At 36.2% G+C, this 22,500-nt stretch overlaps 1 protein-coding gene across 1 annotated transcript in view; it reads right to left on the bottom strand.

Annotated features, from left to right (window-relative positions):
- The window catches only part of LOC137626094 (uncharacterized), a 37,883-nt gene extending 23,685 nt beyond the window's left edge, over positions 1-14,198 (bottom strand). The window contains exon 1 of the mRNA XM_068357176.1: positions 14,084-14,198. Coding sequence (XP_068213277.1) covers position 14,084 — 1 coding nt within the window. The 5' untranslated portion in view covers positions 14,085-14,198. The remainder of the gene's footprint in view (positions 1-14,083) is intronic.
- Positions 14,199-22,500: the final 8,302 nt, after the last annotated feature.

The following is a 22,500-nucleotide window of genomic DNA, read 5'->3' as shown; positions in this document are numbered from 1 at the left end:
GTTTTGTGTAAAATATATATATTTGTGTAATTTTGTAATTTTCATACTCCGGAAGGGGTCGATAGAATAAAATTTGCCTTTGCCTTTGCAAAAAAAAAAAAAAAAAGGTCACGTTTGTGAAGTCTGATTTATGACCTGTGATAAGCCTATTGGTGACAGTATATTTCCATCATAGTAATTTCCACATAACCTAACAGTTCAGCATATTGACACAGCAACAGTGCACCTTACTTGCCGAGGGGTAAGCAGTGCCACTCGAGCGATCATTAGAACAAGGTACTCGTCTGACAGTATCGGGCTGTGTAAAGTGTATTCACAAACCTTTATGTAATAAAGTGAAAAAAACTATGTGATGCTATATAAAGATCATAAACAGACGTGAGTGGAAGGAGATGTCTGAGGCCTTTGCCTTGCAATAGACTAGCTACGGGTGATGATGATGATATATATATATATATATATATGTATGTATGTATGTATGTATGTATATGCGAGTGGAAGGAGATGTCTGTGGCCTTTGTCTTGCAATAAACTAGCTACGGGTGATGATATATATATATATATATATATATTTGTGTGTGTGTGCCTATGTATATAAAATCAAAATCTCTCTCTCTCTCTCTCTCTCTCTCTCTCTCATCCTACCCAGTATTAAAAAGAATAAATCAACGAATAGGAAAAGTCTCTTTTATTAACTTAAAAATTCTCAAAACTCCTTCCACACGCTCTTGAATCTTCCTGAAGACATTTTTCCCCCGCAACAATAAACCCATCATACAATCGACAGCATCCGCCATTCATGATGACCCCGAGCCGGAAACGACCACACCAGTCGGAATGCGACTGAGCTCTTCCGCGAAATAGATGCGGATCGCTATTCAGAAATGAATGAATTTCTTGATGTAAGCGTAGATATGAGTATCCTATTACGTCTTAGGGCTGTCCTCGAACGCCCACACACGCGTACACCAACGCCTGTGAATAATGAATAAAAATCCTCATCGAGAAGTTACTGTGAAAGAAAATAAAACAGCGTCACGTAGACCAGTATTCCATTTAACTTCGTTAACTGCCGTTATTGGTTCGTGTAACCTTTTTTGCCTTGTTGCTGATCGATTTTTTCCTACGCCGATGACTTGCTAGTGTTCAAAACTTCATTGCATTCTTCGTAAGCAGTGAAGCGAATCATGCTGTGCAGTTGTATATTGTTTCTTACCAGTTGAAATAAAGGTGTTTCTCACCATGACATTTCATAACTCCCTTTAAAATATAATAAAACTTAATTTATTTTGCGACCTAGTTTTAAGTGAATATCCGTTATCATCGTTTCAAGTTGATAGAAAAAAAGTCTCTTCAAATCGATTTCACAGATGTTGTGTAGTGATCTGGTGAGGCTCTCGTCCTTCCTCTTTATTTGTTGCCACTACGTGGTTATGTTCTCTTATTCTCACTGATTAAATTAAAGCTATATATATATATATATATATATTTATATATATATACTTATATGTATATATATGTGTGTGTATATATATATATATATATACACTTATATATATACATACATACATATATATATATATATATATATGTGTGTGTGTGTGTGTGTGTCCCTTGTCCACGGATAATGAGACATCGCAACATGGGTTTTTTTCACTATATTAGAAAAGGTTCGTAAGTGCACTATACAATTGACACTCTCAGGTGAGCGCCTTGTCTACTTGAGCGCACAAAGGTAACTAACTACCCCTCGATATCAAAATGCAATCTTGCTACAACAACATGATGAATAGTTAGGTTTTGTGGAATTCTCATGATTACAGAGTTCATTTACCTTGACGTACAACTCATATCTTCATAAGAGAATTAGGATGGATATATATATATATATATATATATATTTGTGTGTGTGTGTCTCTCTCTCTCTCTCTCTGTATGTGTATATTTATCTCTTTAAAGGTGCAACTTTCAGAATGGATTAATTCCCGTTTTCTCAGCATAAGGTAGCTAATCCCCCGGTCTCAATCCAACACGGTAGCGTTCTATAAAAGTCAATTAGTCACCAGGAAACTAACTCAGTAATTGAGTCAATAAAAAAAAGATATAATCACTTTTCAGGAAATTGGTTCCGTGTCGGCTCCTCCCCTCCCTCCCACGGGCTCGATTTTATGGGGTATCACTACCCTTTAATACCAATGCCCTAATATCGCAAGAGGGTCTGGCCCTCTCTTTCATTCTTCTCCTGTACTTCTCTTTCTCCCTATTTCCTTAATCTTTCCCATCCCGAGTACCTGCCTTTGAGCTATAAACTGGATTGTATCCAGGGGTACTCTTCCTTTTCCCATATTCCCCACTTCCCTATTATTATTATTATTATTATTATTATTATTATTATTATTATTATTATTATTATTATTATTATTATTATTAACTACCCTTCCTCTTTTATCCAAACCATGAAACTAATAAAATTAGGATAATTCATTGTTTTAAACCTCATGCATAGTATCAAGAATCGGTGCTGGCATAAGACCACCTTTTCCTAACATCTTACATAGATATATTTAGGAACTTCCCATCTCCTCTCCTCCCTTTACCCAGCAGAGAAGCTAAAAAGAAAAAAAAATATAATTGCCAAAGAAAGACTCGATGTAGGAGTGGCACATATATTCAGTGATGTATATACCAGAAGGGATCTCTCTCTCTCTCTCTCTCTCTCTCTCTCTCTCTCTCCAAAAAGTCTTATATATATCAAGAAGAGATAAGAATTGTTTACTCTCTCTCTCTCTCTCTCTCTCTCTCTCTCTCTCTCTCTCTCCAAAAAGTCTTATATATATCAAGAAGAGATAAGAAGTGTTTACTCTCTCTCTCTCTCTCTCTCTCTCTCTCTCTCTCAGTAAATATTTCTTATCTGCTAGCATAGACAGAATAAAACTGCCTCTCTCTCTCTCTCTCTCTCTCTCTCTCTCTCAAAAAGTCTTATATATATCAAGAAGAGATAAGAAGTGTTTACTCTCTCTCTCTCTCTCTCTCTCTCTCTCTCTCAGTAAATATTTCTTATCTGCAAGCATAGAATAAAACTGCCTCTCTCTCTCTCTCTCTCTCTCTCTCTCTCTCAGTAAATATTTCTTATCTGCTAGCATAGACAGAATAAAACTGCCTCTATCTCTCTCTCTCTCTCTCTCTCTCTCTCTCTCTCAAAAAGTCTTATATATATCAAGAAGAGATAAGAAGTGTTTACTCTCTCTCTCTCTCTCTCTCTCTCTCTCTCTCTCTCTTTCTCTCTTTCTCTCTCTCAGTAAATATTTCTTATCTGCTAGCATAGACAGAATAAAACTGCCTCTCTCTCTCTCTCTCTCTCTCTCTCTCTCTCTCTCTCAGTAAATATTTCTTATCTGCTAACATAGACAGAATAAAACTGCCTCTCTCTCTCTCTCTCTCTCTCTCTCTCTCTCTCTCCAAAAAGTCTTATATATATCAAGAAGAGATAAGAAGTGTTTACTCTCTCTCTCTCTCTCTCTCTCTCTCTCTCTCTCCAAAAAGTCTTATATATATCAAGAAGAGATAAGAAGTGTTTACTCTCTCTCTCTCTCTCTCTCTCTCTCTCAGTAAATATTTCTTATCTGCTAGCATAGACAGAATAAAACTGCCTCTCTCTCTCTCTCTCTCTCTCTCTCTCTCTCTCTCTCCAAAAAGTCTTATATATATCAAGAAGAGATAAGAAGTGTTTACTCTCTCTCTCTCTCTCTCTCTCTCTCTCTCTCTCTCCAAAAAGTCTTATATATATCAAGAAGAGATAAGAAGTGTTTACTCTCTCTCTCTCTCTCTCTCTCTCTCTCTCTCTCTCTCTTTATCTCAGTAAATATTTCTTATCTGCTAGCATAGACAGAATAAAACTGCCTCTCTCTCTCTCTCTCTCTCTCTCCCCTCTCTCTCTCTCTCTCTCTCTCTCTCTCCAAAGAGTCTTATCTGCTGTCAATAAGAGATTAGAAGTGTTTTCTCTCTGCAAATATGTCTTATCTTCCCTCATAAACAGAATAGAACACACACACACTCTCTCTCTCTCTCTCTCTCTCTCTCTCTCTCTCACACACACACAAAATTTCTTATCTGCAATCAAGAACAGAATACAAGTGTCATTACACTTTCACGGCCTCCCTTTCATAAGACTGGCCGCTAAGCCAAATTATCTGAACCCTCTTCAAAAGCTCCTTTATGGCGACATCGCGGATTCTCTCTCTCTCTCTCTCTCTCTCTCTCTCTCTCTCTCTCTCCTCACCTTCCAATTTTCCATCGTAATTTTTCGACCACATTTAAAAGGACTTGATCAGCATAGATGAATCAACTTTGTTTCTATGCTGACGTCTGCCGCCGCTGAAGTGTTCAACTTTATGTTAGTTTTATATCAATTTAACAATTTGTTGTTCAGTGGAATCAGAAAAACTATTTTATCGATATTCTGATATAAAATGCGAACTCAGTGTTGTTAAAGAATTGCTGATATTATTTAACAATTTGTTTTTCAGTGAATTAGAAAAATAATTTTATCGATATTCTGATATAAAATGCGAACTCATTGTTGTTAAAGAATTGCTGATATTACTTAACAATTTGTTGTTCAGTGAATTAGAAAAACAATTTTATCGATATTCTGATATAAAATGCGAACTCATTGTTGTTAAAGAATTGCTGATATCTTTTAACAATTTGTTGTTAAGTGGAATTAGAAAAACAATTTTATCGCTATTCTGATATAAAATGCGAACTCATTGTTGTTAAAGAATTGCTGATATCATTTTCATCTTTTATCGATCTGACATTTCCATCTTTCTGAGTAACCGAAGCATTTTCAATTGCCTTACAAAATATATTTTGTATAAAAATAAACAAATGATACTAGAGATATGAATAACTTTTATAACCTGTTTTGTAATATATTTTATCTTTACCCAATATGTTTTCTTCCTGCAGGTGTTAATGGTTTAAGGAACGTCTTCCAATGCCATTAAGAGGTTTTTAAACTTACTCGGGTACTACGACAGTTAGCCTCAAATTTAGAGATGAGTATCCTAAATAATACTTTTTCATTTTCAAGTATTCTTTTTTTTTAACAAATGTCTTGATGTACCACTAGTCAAGTCAATAACCATCATCAACTCATAAAAAATCGACGAAATAACCGTAAGGATAAATATAATAGACATAATCAGTAGAAGAAAAATAATGCCCTTATACTTCAGCATAATCACATTCCTGACATCGGATATAATCCGAAATTCGTGTTCGAAAACGCCCCGTGTAAATCTCTCGTCCTAGCTAATGTATAATCTTAGAAATGAATTCTTTCTCCGTTCACAAAGTATAATAAATCTCGGATTATATCATTGCACGTATGATTAACTAAATATTCATTCATTCTTTGTTTGGATGGTTAATGTCGTCGTTGCACGAGGCATTGGGTTTAGGTCACACAACTCAACTGAATTTTTTTTTTTTTTTTTTTTTTTTAATTCTCTTATAGAACAGTCCAATGTTATCAGTGTCCGTAGGTAATTTATGTTTTAGAATTAATGCCTAACCGTTTGTCCAGTGCCAATGGTACGCAAATTAGCCTATGTACGCGAAGTTTCTTATGCGATTTTTTTTTTTTTTTTTAATTTTTGCTACATTTTTATGCGTCCTCAACTTCCAGTACGATATATACATAGAGGTAATGTAGAAACAGTATTTATGGATTCACTGAATAAATTTTATTCAAATAATTGGTATTATATCTCAAGAGAATATGTATTATTATTATTATTATTATTATTATTATTATTATTATTATTATTATTATTATTATTATTATTATTATTATTATTACTTAATAAGCTACAACCCTAGTTGGAAAAGCAGGATGCTATAAGCACAGGGGCTTCAACAGGGAAAATACCCCAAAATGTCCGGTATCAAAATGTCCAGTATCAAACTGTCCGGTCACTGTATTTTCACTTTCTCATTCTTCACATACCCCATCTCTCTCTCTCTCTCTCTCTCTCTCTCTCTCTCTCTCTCTCTCGTGCATTCCTCCATTTGAGAACAATAAGAGCCTTGATGTCTTTTGCTTCGTAATATGGAGTTACAATATACCCCACACAGTTACGAAGGTAGAAACAGAAAAACCAACTCGTTCTGGTTTGGATAGTGAGTTTAAATAAAAATAAGTTCATCGCCATCATTTAGTGTATAAAGAGAATCTAGACTTATAATAAAGGTGGAGTTAATTTTCATATTGTATGCCATACAGAGGGTAAATAATTATGTATGTTTCATCAATACTCTACATATGGTATATCACATATGCATGCTTATACAGACAAACTCAGCCACATAGACACCTACACATATACTATATATATATATATATATATACATACAATATGTATACACACACACACATATATATATGTATATATATATATATATATATATTAAACCCCAGATGCTGTGTAGACAATAGTATTTTGCCCGCAAACTCTAAATGCAAAAAAAAAAAATATATATATTATTGTAAATGGCGCATGAAGACTTATTACACCATTTGCTTTGACACATACACGTAGGACACTAACTTTTCTGAAAAGCTTAATGTACAATATTAATCTCTGATTAAACTTATAACGAAATTCACTTTCATTTCCAGCGAAAAAAATCATAATGGAAAACCATGTTTTTAAGTAACCATGAAATAATTCTTCCTTTTTATATGGTAATAGAAGTTCCGGAATGTAATAAAACTGCAATAGTATGAATATAGTAATGATGAAAATTATACTGATAATAATATTTATAAGATGATGTTAATAATGTTCATGATGATATTTGTAAAGTGATGCTCATAATGATAATGGTATGAATAGAAATTTAATTCAATTAGTAAAAACATTTGTGATAACAGGAGCAATAACAGAGGATATATCAATAATAATAATAAGAATAAGAATTATTATAATAATATTAATAATGATAGTAATAATTATAATTATTATTATTATTATTATTATTATTATACTAATAATAATGATTATTATTATTATTATTATTATTATTATTATTATTATTATTATTACTATTATCATTATAATAATAATAATAATAATAATAATTATTATTATTATTATTATTATTATTATTATTATTATTATAATAATAATAATAATAATAATAATAATATTGATAATGATAATAATGATAAGAATTATTGTTAATATCATAATAATAATAATAATAATAATAATAATAATAATAATGATAATAGTAGCAGCAATAATAATAATAATAATAATAATAATAATAATAATAATAATAAAACTCAAAATCCCTAGAAGGAGATTTAATCCCAAGCTATATCATTCAATTGCTTCCATCCTGTCGCTGTAATTCGTCCCATCTTCCCGCCAGAACAGAACTGGACAGTCAATGATTGCAAATATCCTTTCTTGCCATTAAATGGCCTCACAGGCCCCAACACCAGGCTATATAAACCTAAATTCTTTCTTAATTTATGGTCCTTGTACTGTTCGACCTCTAGAGTAGTCTGTGCTTATGGTGATTGGAAGATCTCTGTTAATATTAGCATTATTGTTGTTGTTATTCTCGTTGCTGTTGTTGTTTCTAAAAGTGAGCTAGTGTATGCGACCCGTCAAAAATTACGGCTAAATATTTAGATAGATATGAACACACACACACACACAAATTCAACTCTTCCCACCACCTCCCCTTTTTTTAACTACAACCCAACTCACCAGAGTATGACTACTCTCTCTCTCCCCTAGTAATTATAAGTCTGGCAAAAGCGCTGGGCGCGAAGCGAATATATATATATATATATATATGTGTGTGTGTGTGTGTATATATATATATATATATATATATCTGGACATTTGCTCTTTGCTATATAAGGGACCCGGTGATTACTTTTAGCAATCAGATCTTCATAAACTCTTCCATGGACAGGGAAATGCATTTCTTCCTTGACAATAATTCTTTTTAAACCAATTCCTAAAGAAAAAGCTCGTTCGTTAAAGATTATAACAAATTTAGCCATCTTTGTCTTGCTTTAAAATGTATTAATGCACTTGCATGTTGGAATAATGCATGCCAACATTAACACGCTATAAAAGACGAAAATCCTAATGGATTCCTTAGTTCACACAGAAAAATAAATCAAAGAAAAACAAAAATAATTAAAGTAGTTATTAGCGACTAGCAGTGACGTAAATCTACGTCTGGCGTGACTTTATCATTATGAGCTTATAGAAGAAGAGTAACTGTTTCGTTTAGCTGAATATCCTTGCTAGAGACAATGTCAGCCTAGATCCGAGGTACGCGCTCAGCATTGCTTAATGTCCTCAGTAATAGGAAACAGGAACTCATTGCAAATTATTAGATCTCTCTCTCTCTCTCTCTCTCTCTCTCTCTCTCTCTCTCTCGTATGTATGATTAGATTTGGTTACTATTTATAATCTGATTTTTTTCTCATAAAATCACTGTTATTATTATTTAATACTTTCCTTGTTTTCCTTGGTTGTTGTTGTTATTATTATTATTATTATTGTTGTTATTGTTATTATTATTATCATCATTTTATTGTTATTATTATTATTGTTATTATTATTATTATTATTATTATTATTATTATTATTGTTGTTGTTATTGTTATTATTATTATCATCATTTTATTATTATTATTATTATTATTATTATTATTATTATTATTATTATTATTATTATTATTATTATTATTATTATTATTACACAGAAGTAAAATCACCTAGTCTTTTAAAATTCAATAACTGACATATACCAGCTAATACCAACGTCTACTTACGCAGAAAATAATGATCATTCTGTAATATCTAACTCTCCTCCTCCTTCTAACTCTTCTTCTTCTTAAGAATTTCTTGCTAATATCTTACTCTCCTCCTCCTTCTTCTTCTTCTTAAGAATTTCTTGCTAATATCTAACTCTTTTCCTCCTTCTAACCCTCCTTCTTAAGAATTTCTTGCTAATATCGTACTCTCTTCCTCCTTCTTCTTCTTCTTAAGAATTTCTTGCTAATATCTAACTCTCCTTCTCCTTCTAACTTTCCTTCTTCTTAAGAATTTCTGGCGTTACACCATGGGCAAAACAAACCATCGTTTTCCTTTCGCTAGACTTTTTCCAACAGGCAAAAACACATTCGATCTAGATGAAACACTTGAAAAAACAGATCGAGCATGATATACAAACACTCTTCTTTCTGTTTTCTATGCGAACGTGTTGTATCTATAGTCCATTTCTTTTAGCGATGCATATTTGCACCGACTCGCGGCGGTGCCCTTTTAGCTCGGAAAAGTTTCCTGATCGCTGATTGGTTAGAATTATCTTGTCCAACCAATCAGCGATCAGGAAACTTTTCCCAGCTAAAAGGGCACCCCGCTGCGAGTCGGTGCAAATATGCTGATTGGTTAGAATTATCTTGTCCAACCAATCAGCGATCAGGAAACTTTTCCGAGCTAAAAGGGCACCCCGCTGCGAGTCGGTGCAAATATGCTGATTGGTTAGAATTATCTTGTCCAACCAATCAGCGATCAGGAAACTTTTCCCAGCTAAAAGGGCACCCCGCTGCGAGTCGGTGCAAATATGCATATTTGCACAGACTCGCGGCGGTGCCCTTTTAGCTCGGAAAAGTTTCCTGATCGCTGATTGGTTAGAATTATCTTGTCCAACCAATCAGCGATCAGGAAACTTTTCCCAGCTAAAAGGGCACCCCGCTGCGAGTCGGTGCAAATATGCTGATTGGTTAGAATTATCTTGTCCAACCAATCAGCGATCAGGAAACTTTTCCGAGCTAAAAGGGCACCCCGCTGCGAGTCGGTGCAAATATGCATATTTGCACAGACTCGCGGCGGTGCCCTTTTAGCTCGGAAAAGTTTCCTGATCGCTGATTGGTTAGAATTATCTTGTCCAACCAATCAGCGATCAGGAAACTTTTCCCAGCTAAAAGGGCACCCCGCTGCGAGTCGGTGCAAATATGCATCGCTAAAAGAAATGGACTATAGATCTTTTCTTTTTTTTTTTTTGCGTGTGGATACAAGTGACTTCCTCGTAAAAGACTCGAATTGAAATAAGAATAGCCGATGGAGAAAACTGGGAGATGAAAGGTATGGAAAATGGAGAAATTCAGAGGAGGAAATGATGAGGTATTGTGGGAGTTGAAAATAGAAAACGAGGAGGAAAAGGTGTAAAAATGGTGAGGAGGGAAACCCGAAAAATGAAGAGGAGACACTAAACAGTGGGTAGGACAGGAAACGAAAATTAGTAGGTAGGGAAGACAAATGCGATTAAGGAAAAACGGAAAATTGAAGAGTGAAAATGAAAAGAAGGAAGTACGAAATAAGAAGGGGGAAACAGAAAACTGTGTACAAAACAGAAACGGAAGGGAAGAAAAAACAGACAAATGACGGGATAATGAAAACAGAAAAATGAGGATTATAAGGGATATGTGGCTGAAACAACCAAAAATTCGCTACCAAGAACTCTTGGAGAAGGAGAGGTATAGAATAACATTAGAAACCAAAAGTAGGAAGAAAATTCTGGAATCTTTGGCAATGGAAAGATAAAAGATTATAAGAACTTACGCGGCATTTCCGCCTCTTAAAAAGACTGTATATGTTTTGGTGATTTGCCGGTCTGGGATTCGAACCCCGGTCAAGCTCGATAGTTTCTTGTAGTGTCCGCAACCTCACCAACCTTGTGAGCTAAAGATGGGGATTTGGGGAAGACTGTAGGTCTACCTGCTTAGTCGTCAGCAGACAATGCCTGACCTTCCCTGGTCCTCGCTCGGGTGGAGAGGGGCCTCGGGCGCGATCACACACACATACACACACACATACACACACATACATATATATATAATATATATACATATATACAGTATATATATATATATATATATACATATATACAGTATATATGTACAGTATATATATATATATATATATACATACGTATATATATATATATATGTATATATATACGTACATATATATATATATATATATATGGTCAGTCTCTAGGGCATTGTCACTGTTCCTTACCTCTGTCATTCATGAACAACCTTTAAACTTTTACACACACACAGAGAGAGAGAGAGAGAGAGAGAGAGAGAGATGATCGAAACTTTGTATTAGAGAGGAAGAAAATTATTATTAAAGCTCCATTGGAGTTTAATGCTGTCAGTGCCCTTCATGCTCTTTACACCGACTCTTTAGCTGAACCCACTTTTTAGCCTTCCGCATTACCTTCATCCCCCCTTCCTTATTTTCCATCTTGCTGTCCAGCTTCTTTGAATTTCTACTTCATATATATATATGTATATATATATACATATATATATATATATATACATATATATATATATATATATATATAATATATATATATATATATAAAACTTCCCGCTTCCTTATTTTTCCATCTTGCTGTCCAGCTTCTTTGAATTTCTACTTCATATATATATATATATATATATACTGTATATATATATATATATATATATAAAACTTTCTGAACATCTATAGTAAAATAAAAACAGATATTATATTCCTACATAAAATGTTGAACTAAATTTCCCAGTAACCAAAAGAGGGCAAAAATACAAGTTTTTATTCCTCAAAAATTAAATGCTGGTAACTCCAGACACTGTACTTAGTGTGTGGTCTTACGGGACCAAACCACCAAATATTTATCTTTTCCTTCTCTTTCTTTTTTCCGGCTGTTTCTATTTCCTCTTTCTTGCCGAGGAAGGTGAAAGGGCTTAAAGAAAGGGCATATGTGATGATGATAATAGTAATGATACTAATTGATGATAAGTATTTAATTCATCTTAATCTTTATAAGGATAATGATGATGATGATAACAATAATAATAATAATGATAATAATAATAACAATAAGTAATAATAATAATAATAATAATAATAATAATGATAATTATTATTGTTATTATTGTTATTATTGTTATTATTATTATTATTATTATTTATCATTATTATTATTATTATTATTTATCATTATTATTATTATTATTATTATTATTATTATTATTATTATAAATTTGAATAATAAAGATAATCTTAATAATGATAAATTAATATCTATTTATTCATAACGCTTCCTTCTATTTGATACATCGCCTTCATTGCTTCAGCGCAAGGCCAATAAGGACCAAATTCGTGCATGTCATTTAATCCTGTTTATTTCAAACCTTAGAATAAAAAAAAATCTAAAAGCAGAAATGAAAAAATACAACTTAAATTCATCAACCAAAAAACTATGCAAGCCTAAAGTGATCAGAGTACCCCAATCCACCTTGGGGAGGCAAGTTATTAAAAGAAAAAAGAAAAAAAAATACGGTAAAAAAAAAAAAACTAACTATAGTCAATTTTTTTTAGTTAGGCAGATTTCCACCAACTCGTAGCGGTGCCCTTTTAGCTCGGAAACGTTTCCTGATCGCTGATTGGTTGGACAAGATAATTCTAACCAATCAGCGATCAGGAAACGTTTCCGAGCTAAAAGGGCACCCCTCCGAGACGAAAATAAATTGACTACAGTAACGATGCCATATACACGAATGGTAAACAAGATTATATATAATAGAATTCAGCCAATTCTATTTCTCTTCTCGGGAAGAAAGTTGAAAATAACCGCATGATTATGTAAAAGGTAAAAATGGATAGCTTATACGCTGGCCTTCCACCGTCCTTAAGAAATGACGTCAGTTGTAAGTTACATGCGAGGTGTGCGAAGTCAGGTGTGTGTATACCTAAGGTCAACTCAGACATGTTTATTTACCTCTCCTCAGTGCAGGTCCAATTTAATGTATACGTTGCCACTCAATTAGTCTTAATTAATCTACAGGCAGGCTATCAGATGTAATTAATCTTCAGGAAGGCTAACAGATGCAATTGGAAATGAGAATCGATACAGAGACTGAATTCAAATGTGAGGATTACGGATGTGATGTTTTGGTCTTAGCGATGCGGGGGGTTAATTGCAATGTTCATCGCGGATAATCGCTTCTACTTGTTTTTATATTGCTTAGACAGGGATCTCTCTCTCTCTCTCTCTCTCTCTCTCTCTCTCTATATATATATATATATATATATAAGTGTGTGTGTGTGTGTGTGAGTACAGTACATACACGTATATGTATGTATATATATACATACATACATATATATATATATATATATAAATATATATATATATATATATATATATATATATAAATATATATCCTTTACATGTATATATGTATGTATATATACATACACACATATATATATATATATATATGTGTGTGTGTGTGTGTGTGTGTATGCGAGCATGTGTTCCTGGTTATACGCGTGTCCATGCACATACTGCGCACGCATGCATTATGTAGGTTTATTCTGCAGCAAACTTGTCTTCCTTAAACGTGATTAGAATAGTTTTTGCACGTGTCGATAGTAGGCTACCTGAAGTCGTGAGCTGAGCATCATCTCTGTATTTATATTTGATCTCATCTCCTCAATCAGACAATAAACACGTTTGAATAAAGCACGTTGGACGTCAGCTGTTTCTTAGCTTGGCTTGTTTTTAATACAGGAAAAAACGTCCATGCAGTCACACACTGCGAACGTTGATCAAAAACGTTCGTCGGCATTCCTTCGCAACACTTCAAGACACACAAGTTATTTACCTTCGTCTTCTTCGTCCTCCTTCTATTCCGGGAGGTAGGGGAGACCGCTGATCATTTTCAGGTAGAGGACAGGCTCTCAATAACACCGTATGTACACTCATGATATCTTCCCTCTCTCTATAGCAAAAGATTAATGCAGAATTATTACTGTGAAACGTGCATTGATGTGAGCAGCTTAAATGAATAAGAGAAAAAAAACTATTTTCAAATGTTTCTATCGAACAAAACTCCATGCAAAACTAGGAAAACAGGTTTAGCAGCGTGCTGATCAAACATGCAACATTGGCATTATTAGTCTTAAAACCGGTTACATACTGCTTAGGTTTTGGGGAGAAGCAGCGAGGAATTTTTTTTTTTTTTAATTAAAACGAAAGGAGAGGGGTTGGCCGTCAAGGGGGCCTGTGACTTGATCCTTCCACTTTGACTGTCTGGCTTTAACTGAGGGTTTGAGTTCGTGTGTACGTGAACGTCGTGAAGTCTCCCGAGTCCTTGCTCTTGCTGGTTCAAACTACCAGCTAGACGGGGGGTGGGAGCGGGGGGGCACCTGATTTCCTCCTTTTCTTGCCTTCTTTCTTTCTTGAATGGGCAGTCATTACGTAATTCTTTGCCTAGCATCCTTGAAGGTAAGACCAGTTACTGTTCAATTGAGCCCAGGGAGAGAATTCCTACCTCCTCACAATTAGTTTCGTACAGTTACCTGTCAAGCTACCTTTTCTCACATTTATATTTAAATTGGCATACTTAAATGATACTACCTAGTAACTATTTTTTTTTTTCGACAAGCTCTGGAATCACTTTCTGATTTGTTTTCTGAAACAACAATCCTGGATTTTATTTTATTTTACCTTTTTCCAGCTTCTCCATAACTGATATAAAAGTAAATGAACATTCGACTGTTCATTGCATTTTCCATTCTCTTTGAAAAATAAGAAAATTTAATGTTTTCTTCATACCAAATTGCATGCTCAACCTCATAACTTTTACATCGTCATATAAATGTTGGAAGTTTATTATTATTATTATTATTATTACTATCCAAGCTACAACCCTAGTTGGAAAAGCAAGATGCTATAAGCCCAGGGGCTCCAACAGGGAAAAATAGCCCAGTGAGGAAAGGAAATAAGGAAACAAATAAATGAAGAGAAAAAATTAACAATAAATCATTCTAAAAATAAGTAACAACGTCAAAACAGACATGTCATATATAACTATTAACAACAAAAAAAAACAAATATGTCATCAATAAACTATAAAAAGACTCATGTTACAGCTCTGTGCTGAATAGCCTCCCGTACCCAGCGCCAAGTTAAGTGACCTCAATTCATAAATGCAATCCAATCACAGGTAAAATAAAATTACTTTCCCGGAAACGTTTAGGAATAAACCCTAGGCAAAACGTTTGGTAAAGAAGAGTTTACCTTTGGCAGATCTTACCCAAATATTGACGTCTGAGATCTATTATCACTTTAGTCCATTTCTTTTAGCGATGCATATTTGCACCGACTCGCGGCGGTGCCCTTTTAGCTCGGAAAAGTTTCTGGATCGCTGATTGGTTAGATTTCCGGATCGCTGATTGGTTGACAAGATAATTCTAACCAATCAGCGATCCGGAAACTTTTCGAGCTAAAAGGGCACCGCCGCGAGTCTGTGCAAATATGCATATTTGCACCGACTCGCAGCGGGGTGCCTTTTAGCTCGGAAAAGTTTCCTGATCGCTGATTGGTTGGACAAGATAATTCTAACCAATCAGCGATCAGGAAACTTTCCGAGCTAAAAGGGCACCGCCGCGAGTCTGTGCAAATATGCATATTTGTACCAACTCGCAGCGGGGTGCCCTTTTAGCTCGGAAAAGTTTCCTGATCGCTGATTGGTTGGACAAGATAATTCTAACCAATCAGCGATCAGGAAACTTTTCCGAGCTAAAAGGGCACCGCCCGCGAGTCTGTGCAAATATGCATATTTGCACCGACTCGCAGCGGGGTGCCCTTTTAGCTCGAGAAAGTTTCCTGATCGCTGATTGGTTGGACAAGATAATTCTAACCAATCAGCGATCAGGAAACTTTTCCGAGCTAAAAGGGCACCGCCGCGAGTCTGTGCAAATATGCATATTTGCACCGACTCGCAGCGGGGTGCCCTTTTAGCTCGGAAAAGTTTCCTGATCGCTGATTGGTTGGACAAGATAATCTAACCAATCAGCGATCAGGAAACTTTTCCGAGCTAAAAGGGCACCGCCGCGAGTCTGTGCAAATATGCCATATTTGCACCGACTCGCAGCGGGGTGCCCTTTTAACTCGGAAAGTTTCCTGATCGCTGATTGGTTGGACAAGATATTTCTAACCAATCAGCGATCAGGAAACTTTTCCGAGCTAAAAGGGCACCGCCTCGAGTCGGTGCAATATGCATCGCTAAAATAAATGGACTATAGTGTTCGTAACTATCGATGGCATCGAACATCACTTTTTTTTCACATAAGACACAAATACCTTAAAGCTGCATGCTTGAGTCAACCGTTTACCTCTATTTCTGCTCGGCGCTGAGGTTCGAATCCTTGGCAGGGAGAAGATACTTATCATAAAAAGAATTTCCTTTTTGGTCTACGATCCAGTGGCATAGTGAAATGATACTAAAAGGTATTTTTGGCTATTTGAATAACGAAATCCCGAGTTTCTGTAACAAAATTATCACTCACACTGACACACACCACACACACACACATAATATATATATATATATATATATATATATATATATATATATAATATATCTATATATATGAATATATATACATATATATGTATATATATGTATATATATATATATATATATATATAGTATATATATATATATATATATATATATATATATGTATGAGTTGGTGTATTTGTAGAAGGGAGAGGTCCTCCTAAAAAGGAATGGTCCCTCAAAAGAATGAGGTGGGGAGGGTGTCCTGAGAACACTCGTATAGTTCTTACTTACATTGTTTAAATGTCATGGGACTGAACATTGTCTTTTGTCTGGTTCTTCTGTTTGTCCTTTGATTATATTTATTCTTCTTTCGTTCATTATTTTCTCTTTGTTTTTATGTTAAACATTTTAATTAGTAATCACTAGGACATTTCAATTAGATTTCAATTTTAATTGTCAAAGAAACGAAACCTAAAAGAATCTCTCTCTCTCTCTCTCTCTCTCTCTCTCTCTCTCTCTCTCTCTCTCTCTCTCTCTCTTCAAGCACTCCTGACACTTGAGTGACGAGAAATATATGCTGCTCCATTAACCACGATATTTGCATCCCAAATTTTGCCTCACCTTGATCTCAAAAACTTCCACTAGTGTCTTCCGTATACTTTCAAATAATGTATTCAGATACGACTTAGTAGGTTAATGTTTAAAGGTTAAAGGCCGCTCATGAATGGTTGAGGTAATGGACAGTGTCATTTGTCATGCTAGCTGAACAATGCCCTAGAGACTTACCATATATACTGTACATATGGTTAGTCTCCATGCCCCCTCTCCACCCAAGCTAGGTCCAGGGAGGGCCAGAAAATTACTGACTCAGGAGGTAGGTTAAGGTTTAAAGATTAAAGACCGCTCATAAATGGCAGAGGTAATGGACAGTGACAATTTGCCATGCTAGCAGAACAATGCCCAAGAGACTGACCATATATACTGTACCTATGGTTAGCCCCCATGCCCCCTCTCCACCCAAGCTAGGACCAGGGAGGGCCAGATAATTACTGACTCAGGAAGAGTAGGTTAAGGTTTAAAGATTAAAGACCGCTCATAATGGCAGAGGTAATGGACAGTGACATTTGCCAGGCTAGCAGAACAATGCCCTAGAGACTGACCATATATACTGTACATATGGTTAGCCCCCATGCCCCCTCTCCACCCAAGCTAGGACCAGGGAGGGCCAGATAATTACTGACTCAGGAAGTGGTTAAGGTTTAAAGATTAAAGACCGCTCATAAATGGCAGAGGTAATGGACAGTGACATTTGCCAGGCTAGCAGAACAATGCCCTAGAGACTGACCATATATACTGTACATATGGGTTAGCCCCCATGCCCCCTCTCCACCCAAGCTAGGACCAGGGAGGGCCAGATAATACTGACTCAGGAAGTAGGTTAAGGTTTAAATGTTAAAGGCCTCTCATGAATGGCAAAGGTAATGGAGTGACATTTGTCAGGCTAGCTGAACAATGCACTAGAGACTGACCATATAACTGTTCATATGGTTAGCCCCCATGCTCCCTCTCCACCCAAGCTAGGACCAGGGAGAGCCAGGCAATAGCGGACTCAGCAGTTAGACCTATAAGCTCCCCAAATCCCCCATCCTTAGCTCACGAGGATGGTAATGTTGCAGCCTCTGCAACAAACTATCGAACTTGAGCGGACCAGAACCCCAGTCAGGCAAATTGCCAGGCAGGGGCATTGGTAACGTCTCTGCCTGGTGTTTGCCAGTCGGGGGTTCGAGTCCAGCTCAGTGTCGTTTGTGCCATTAGTGTCTGCAACCTTACCATCCTTGTGAGCTAAGGTTGGGGGGTTTGGGGGAGCCTATAGATCTATCTGTTGAGTCCCTCAGCAGCCATTGCCTGGCTGTCCCTGGTCCTAGCTTGGGTGGAGAGGGGGCTTGGGCGCTGATCGTATGATATAGTAGTAGGTTGGCCAGGGCACCAGCCGCCCGTTGAGATACTACCACTAGAGAGGTATTGGATCCTTTGACTGGCCAGACAGTATTGCATTGGACCCCTCTCTCTAGTCACGGCTTATTTTTTTTCTTTGCCTACACTTACACGGAATAGTCTGGCCTACTCTTTACATATTCTCGTCTTTCCTCATACATCTGACACAATGAGATACTTAACACTTCTTCACCAAGGGGTTAATTTACTGCACTGCAATTTGTTCAGTGTACTTTCCTCTTGGTAAGGGTAGAAGAGACTCTCTAGCTATGGTAAGCAGCTCTTCTAGGAGAGGACACTCCAAAATCAAACCATTGTCCTCTAGTCTTGGGTAGTGCCATAGCCTCTGTACCATGGTCTTCCACTGTCTTGGGTTAGAGTTCTCTTGCTTGAGGGTACACTCGGGCACACTATTCTATCTTATTTTTTTTTTCTTCCTCTTGTTTTTTTGAAATGGTGTGTTGGGCAGGCTTAATAGAAGGGCCATGGATGCCTGGTGGTTTATCAAGAGGTTGTCTTTTCCTTTTTCTGATTTTTTCTTCTCAAAACCATCCTTACTGTCCTCCCTTCAGTTGAAGTGGCTATCCTGGAGGGTATTTAGCCTTGCATGGTGTATCGGCTCCTCCATGTTGACCAGTTTTTCCGACTTTTTACTATAGTCTATGGATATCATCAATCACTTTTATTATTATTCTGTACATATTGTTTTTGTTTTAATTCTTGTTAATCTAGTTTTTAAGTATGATGTCTCTTTTTTATTTCTATTAATTCTTATGCTGTCTGGAGACATTGAGCGAAATCCGGGACCAGTACGTCCTAGATTTCGTCAATGTCGTCTTCTGTATTGCAATATTCGTGGTCTTCATGCAAATATCCGAGACCTTACAGTTGCGTCCAGACAGTATGATATTCTTTTGTGCTCAGAAACTTTGGTTTCTAATATGAGGCACTCATCTGAGCTCCTTATAACTGGTTTTAAGAAGCCAATAATGCTGAAACGTGATTCCATTCCTAGGGCCAGGGGAATGGCGGTGTATATTAGGACCGAGTACCCTGCTTCTCATAAGTCCTGCTATCAATGTGGATGTCATGAGATTCAGGTAATAAAAGTTTGTGGCAGGCATAACAACTTTTATTTGTGTTCAATCTACCGGAATCCAGACATGGATGATTCTATCTTTGATTGTCTTCTTACCATTATGGCTAAGATACAAGAAGATGATAGAAAGGCTTCGTTTGTCTTTATTGGTGATTTTAATGCTCACCATAGGGAGTGGTTGAGTTCTATCTCTCCTACCGATCGCCATGGCTTAAGAGCTTTAGATTTTGCTTCAGAATCAGGCTGTGAGCAAATCATAAATGAAGCTACTCACAGGTCTGGTAATTGCTTGGACCTCGTATACACTGACTCCCCTGGCGTTATAACTAGTAAGGTTGGTTCACCAGTCGGGACTTCTGATCATGCCTTGATTTCATTATTAGTGAAGACTGAGCAGCCTGTCCCTGATATATCATATTCTTGTAAAATTTATATGAAATCCCAAGCAGACTGGAATGGGATTTTGCATGATCTTTTGTGCTTGAATTGGTCACAATTATATAATAGTGTAGATCCTGTTGTCCCTTTGAATGAGAATCTAGTCAACATAATTGATAGGCGTATCCCTTCTCGTGTGCTAAGGTACCGAATGAAGGACAAACCGTGGTTCAATGATGATTGTAGACGTGCTTATTTGGAGAAGCAGGAGGCCTATCACCTTTGGAAGGGTAACAGATCAGATTTGACCTGGAACAACTATACTCAGCTTCGAGCTTTTGCTCTGAGAGTTTATGCCTCAACTGAAAAGGAGTACAATTTAATCATAAAAGAAACCCTCTCTGGTACAACTCAGGAACATAAATGGTGGTCTACCCTTAAATCTGCACTCTTTGGTGTAGATGCAACAGTTCCTCCTTTACTTAAACCAGATGGCTCAGTCACTCACTGTCCAAAGGAAAAGGCAACCCTTTTGGCTGATGTTTTTGACAGTAAACAGAGTAATGAAAAACTTGAACTTCCTCATTCCTGTTTTCCTGAGGCTAAACTAACTAGTTTAGCTTTTCGATCTCGTGAGATTAAAGCTCTGTTGGTGGACCTTGATGCTTATGGAGGTGTAGACCCTAATGGTATTTTTCCTTTGTTTTTTATAAAGACAGCAGATTTCTTAGCTCCAAAGTTATCTGTTATTTTACGCAAGTTAGCAAGAAGAGGAGCTTTTAGCACTTGTTGGAGAATTAGTAATGTTACTCCTCTATGTAAATGTGTTTGTGGTAGCTCAAGTCCCACTGATTACCGCCCAATTTCCATAACTCCCATATTATCTAAAGTTTTTGAACGTCTTCTGGCAAAACGTCTTAATAGGTTTGCTGAAGGTAATCATCTATTCCCTAGTTTGCAATTTGGTTTTCGGAAAGGCCTTGGAGCATGTGATGCCCTTCTTACAATCTCCAATGCAGTACAGAAATCCCTTGATTGTGGTCGGGAAGTTCGTATGATTGGCCTTGATTTTAGTGCTGCCTTTGACCGTGTTAATCATGAGGCCCTTGTTTTCAAACTGAAACAGTTGGGAGTGGGTGGGTCGTTTCTTAGCATTATGATTGATTTTTTAAGTAGTAGATCTCAAAGAGTTGTTGTTGATGGGCACCATAGTGAGTATAGGAATGTGATATCCGGTGTTCCACAGGGTAGTGTTCTTGGCCCATTACTTTTCATACTATATACACATGACATGTGGTTTGGCCTAGAAAATAAGCTTGTTGCATATGCAGATGATGCTACTCTCTTTGCATCAATTCCATCCCCTGAATGTAGATCTGGGGTTGGTGAATCCCTTAATAGAGATTTAGCTAAAATTAGTGCATGGTGCAAATTATGGGGTATGAAGTTGAATCCTAACAAAACTCAAAGTATGATTGTAAGTAGGTCAAGGACGGTGGCTCCTCAACATCTGGATCTCAGTATTGATAATGTTTCTTTAAATTTGTATGACTCTTTCAAAATTTTAGGCGTGATTCTTGACAGCAAATTTACTTTTGAGAAACATATAAGGTCTGTGTCTTCTTCAATTGCACAAAAAATTGGCGTATTGAGAAAGTCTTTTAAGATATTCGGTGATCAATCTATTCTGAAGAAGTGTTTTAATTCTTTTATTCTACCTTGTTTTGAGTATTGTTCTCCTGTCTGGTCTTCAGCTGCTGATTCTCATCTTAATTTGTTGGACAGAAACTTGCGGTCTATTAAATTTCTTATTCCTGATCTAGATATTAATCTCTGGGCACCGTCGATCAATTAGTTCATTATGCATGTTGCATAAGATTTTCATAACTCTGACCATCCTTTACATTCAGATCTCCCTGGACAATTCTATCCTGTTCGTAATACAAGGCAGGCAGTTAATTCTAATAGCCAGGCCTTCTCCATCATAAGACTCAATACTACGCAGTACTCAAGAAGTTTTATTCCAGCTGTTACCAAGTTGTGGAATGATCTTCCTAATCGGGTTGTTGAATCAGTAGAACTTCAAAAGTTCAAAGTTGGAGCAAATGCTTTTTTGTTGACCAGACGGACATGAGTCTTTTATAGTTTATATATGACATTTTTGTTGTTGGACGTTGTTAATAGTTTATATATGATATATCTCTTTTGACATTACTTTTTTTAGAATAATTTTATTGTTAATTTGTTCTCTTCAGTTATTTATTTCCATATTTCCTTTCCTCACTGGGCTATTTTTCCCTATTGGAGCCCTGGGCCTTATAGCATCTTGCTTTTCCAATTAGGGTTGTAGCTTGGATAGTAATAATAATAATAATAATAATATATGGTCAGTCTCGAGGGCATTGTCCTGATTGATAGGGCAATATCACTGTCCCTTGCCTCTACCATTCATGAGCGACCTTTAAACCTTTAAAGAAAAATATCCCTAACAGCATCCACGAGCATTTATATGCATGCACGCATGGAGCACAGTAACATATGCGCACGCATATATATATCGATTACGTGTATACTT

Source organism: Palaemon carinicauda, chromosome 33, assembly GCF_036898095.1.
Source record: "Palaemon carinicauda isolate YSFRI2023 chromosome 33, ASM3689809v2, whole genome shotgun sequence".
NCBI lineage: Eukaryota > Metazoa > Arthropoda > Malacostraca > Decapoda > Palaemonidae > Palaemon > Palaemon carinicauda.
The sequence above is the reverse complement of the archived record's forward strand: the minus strand, read 5'-3'. Positions and strand labels throughout refer to the sequence as shown.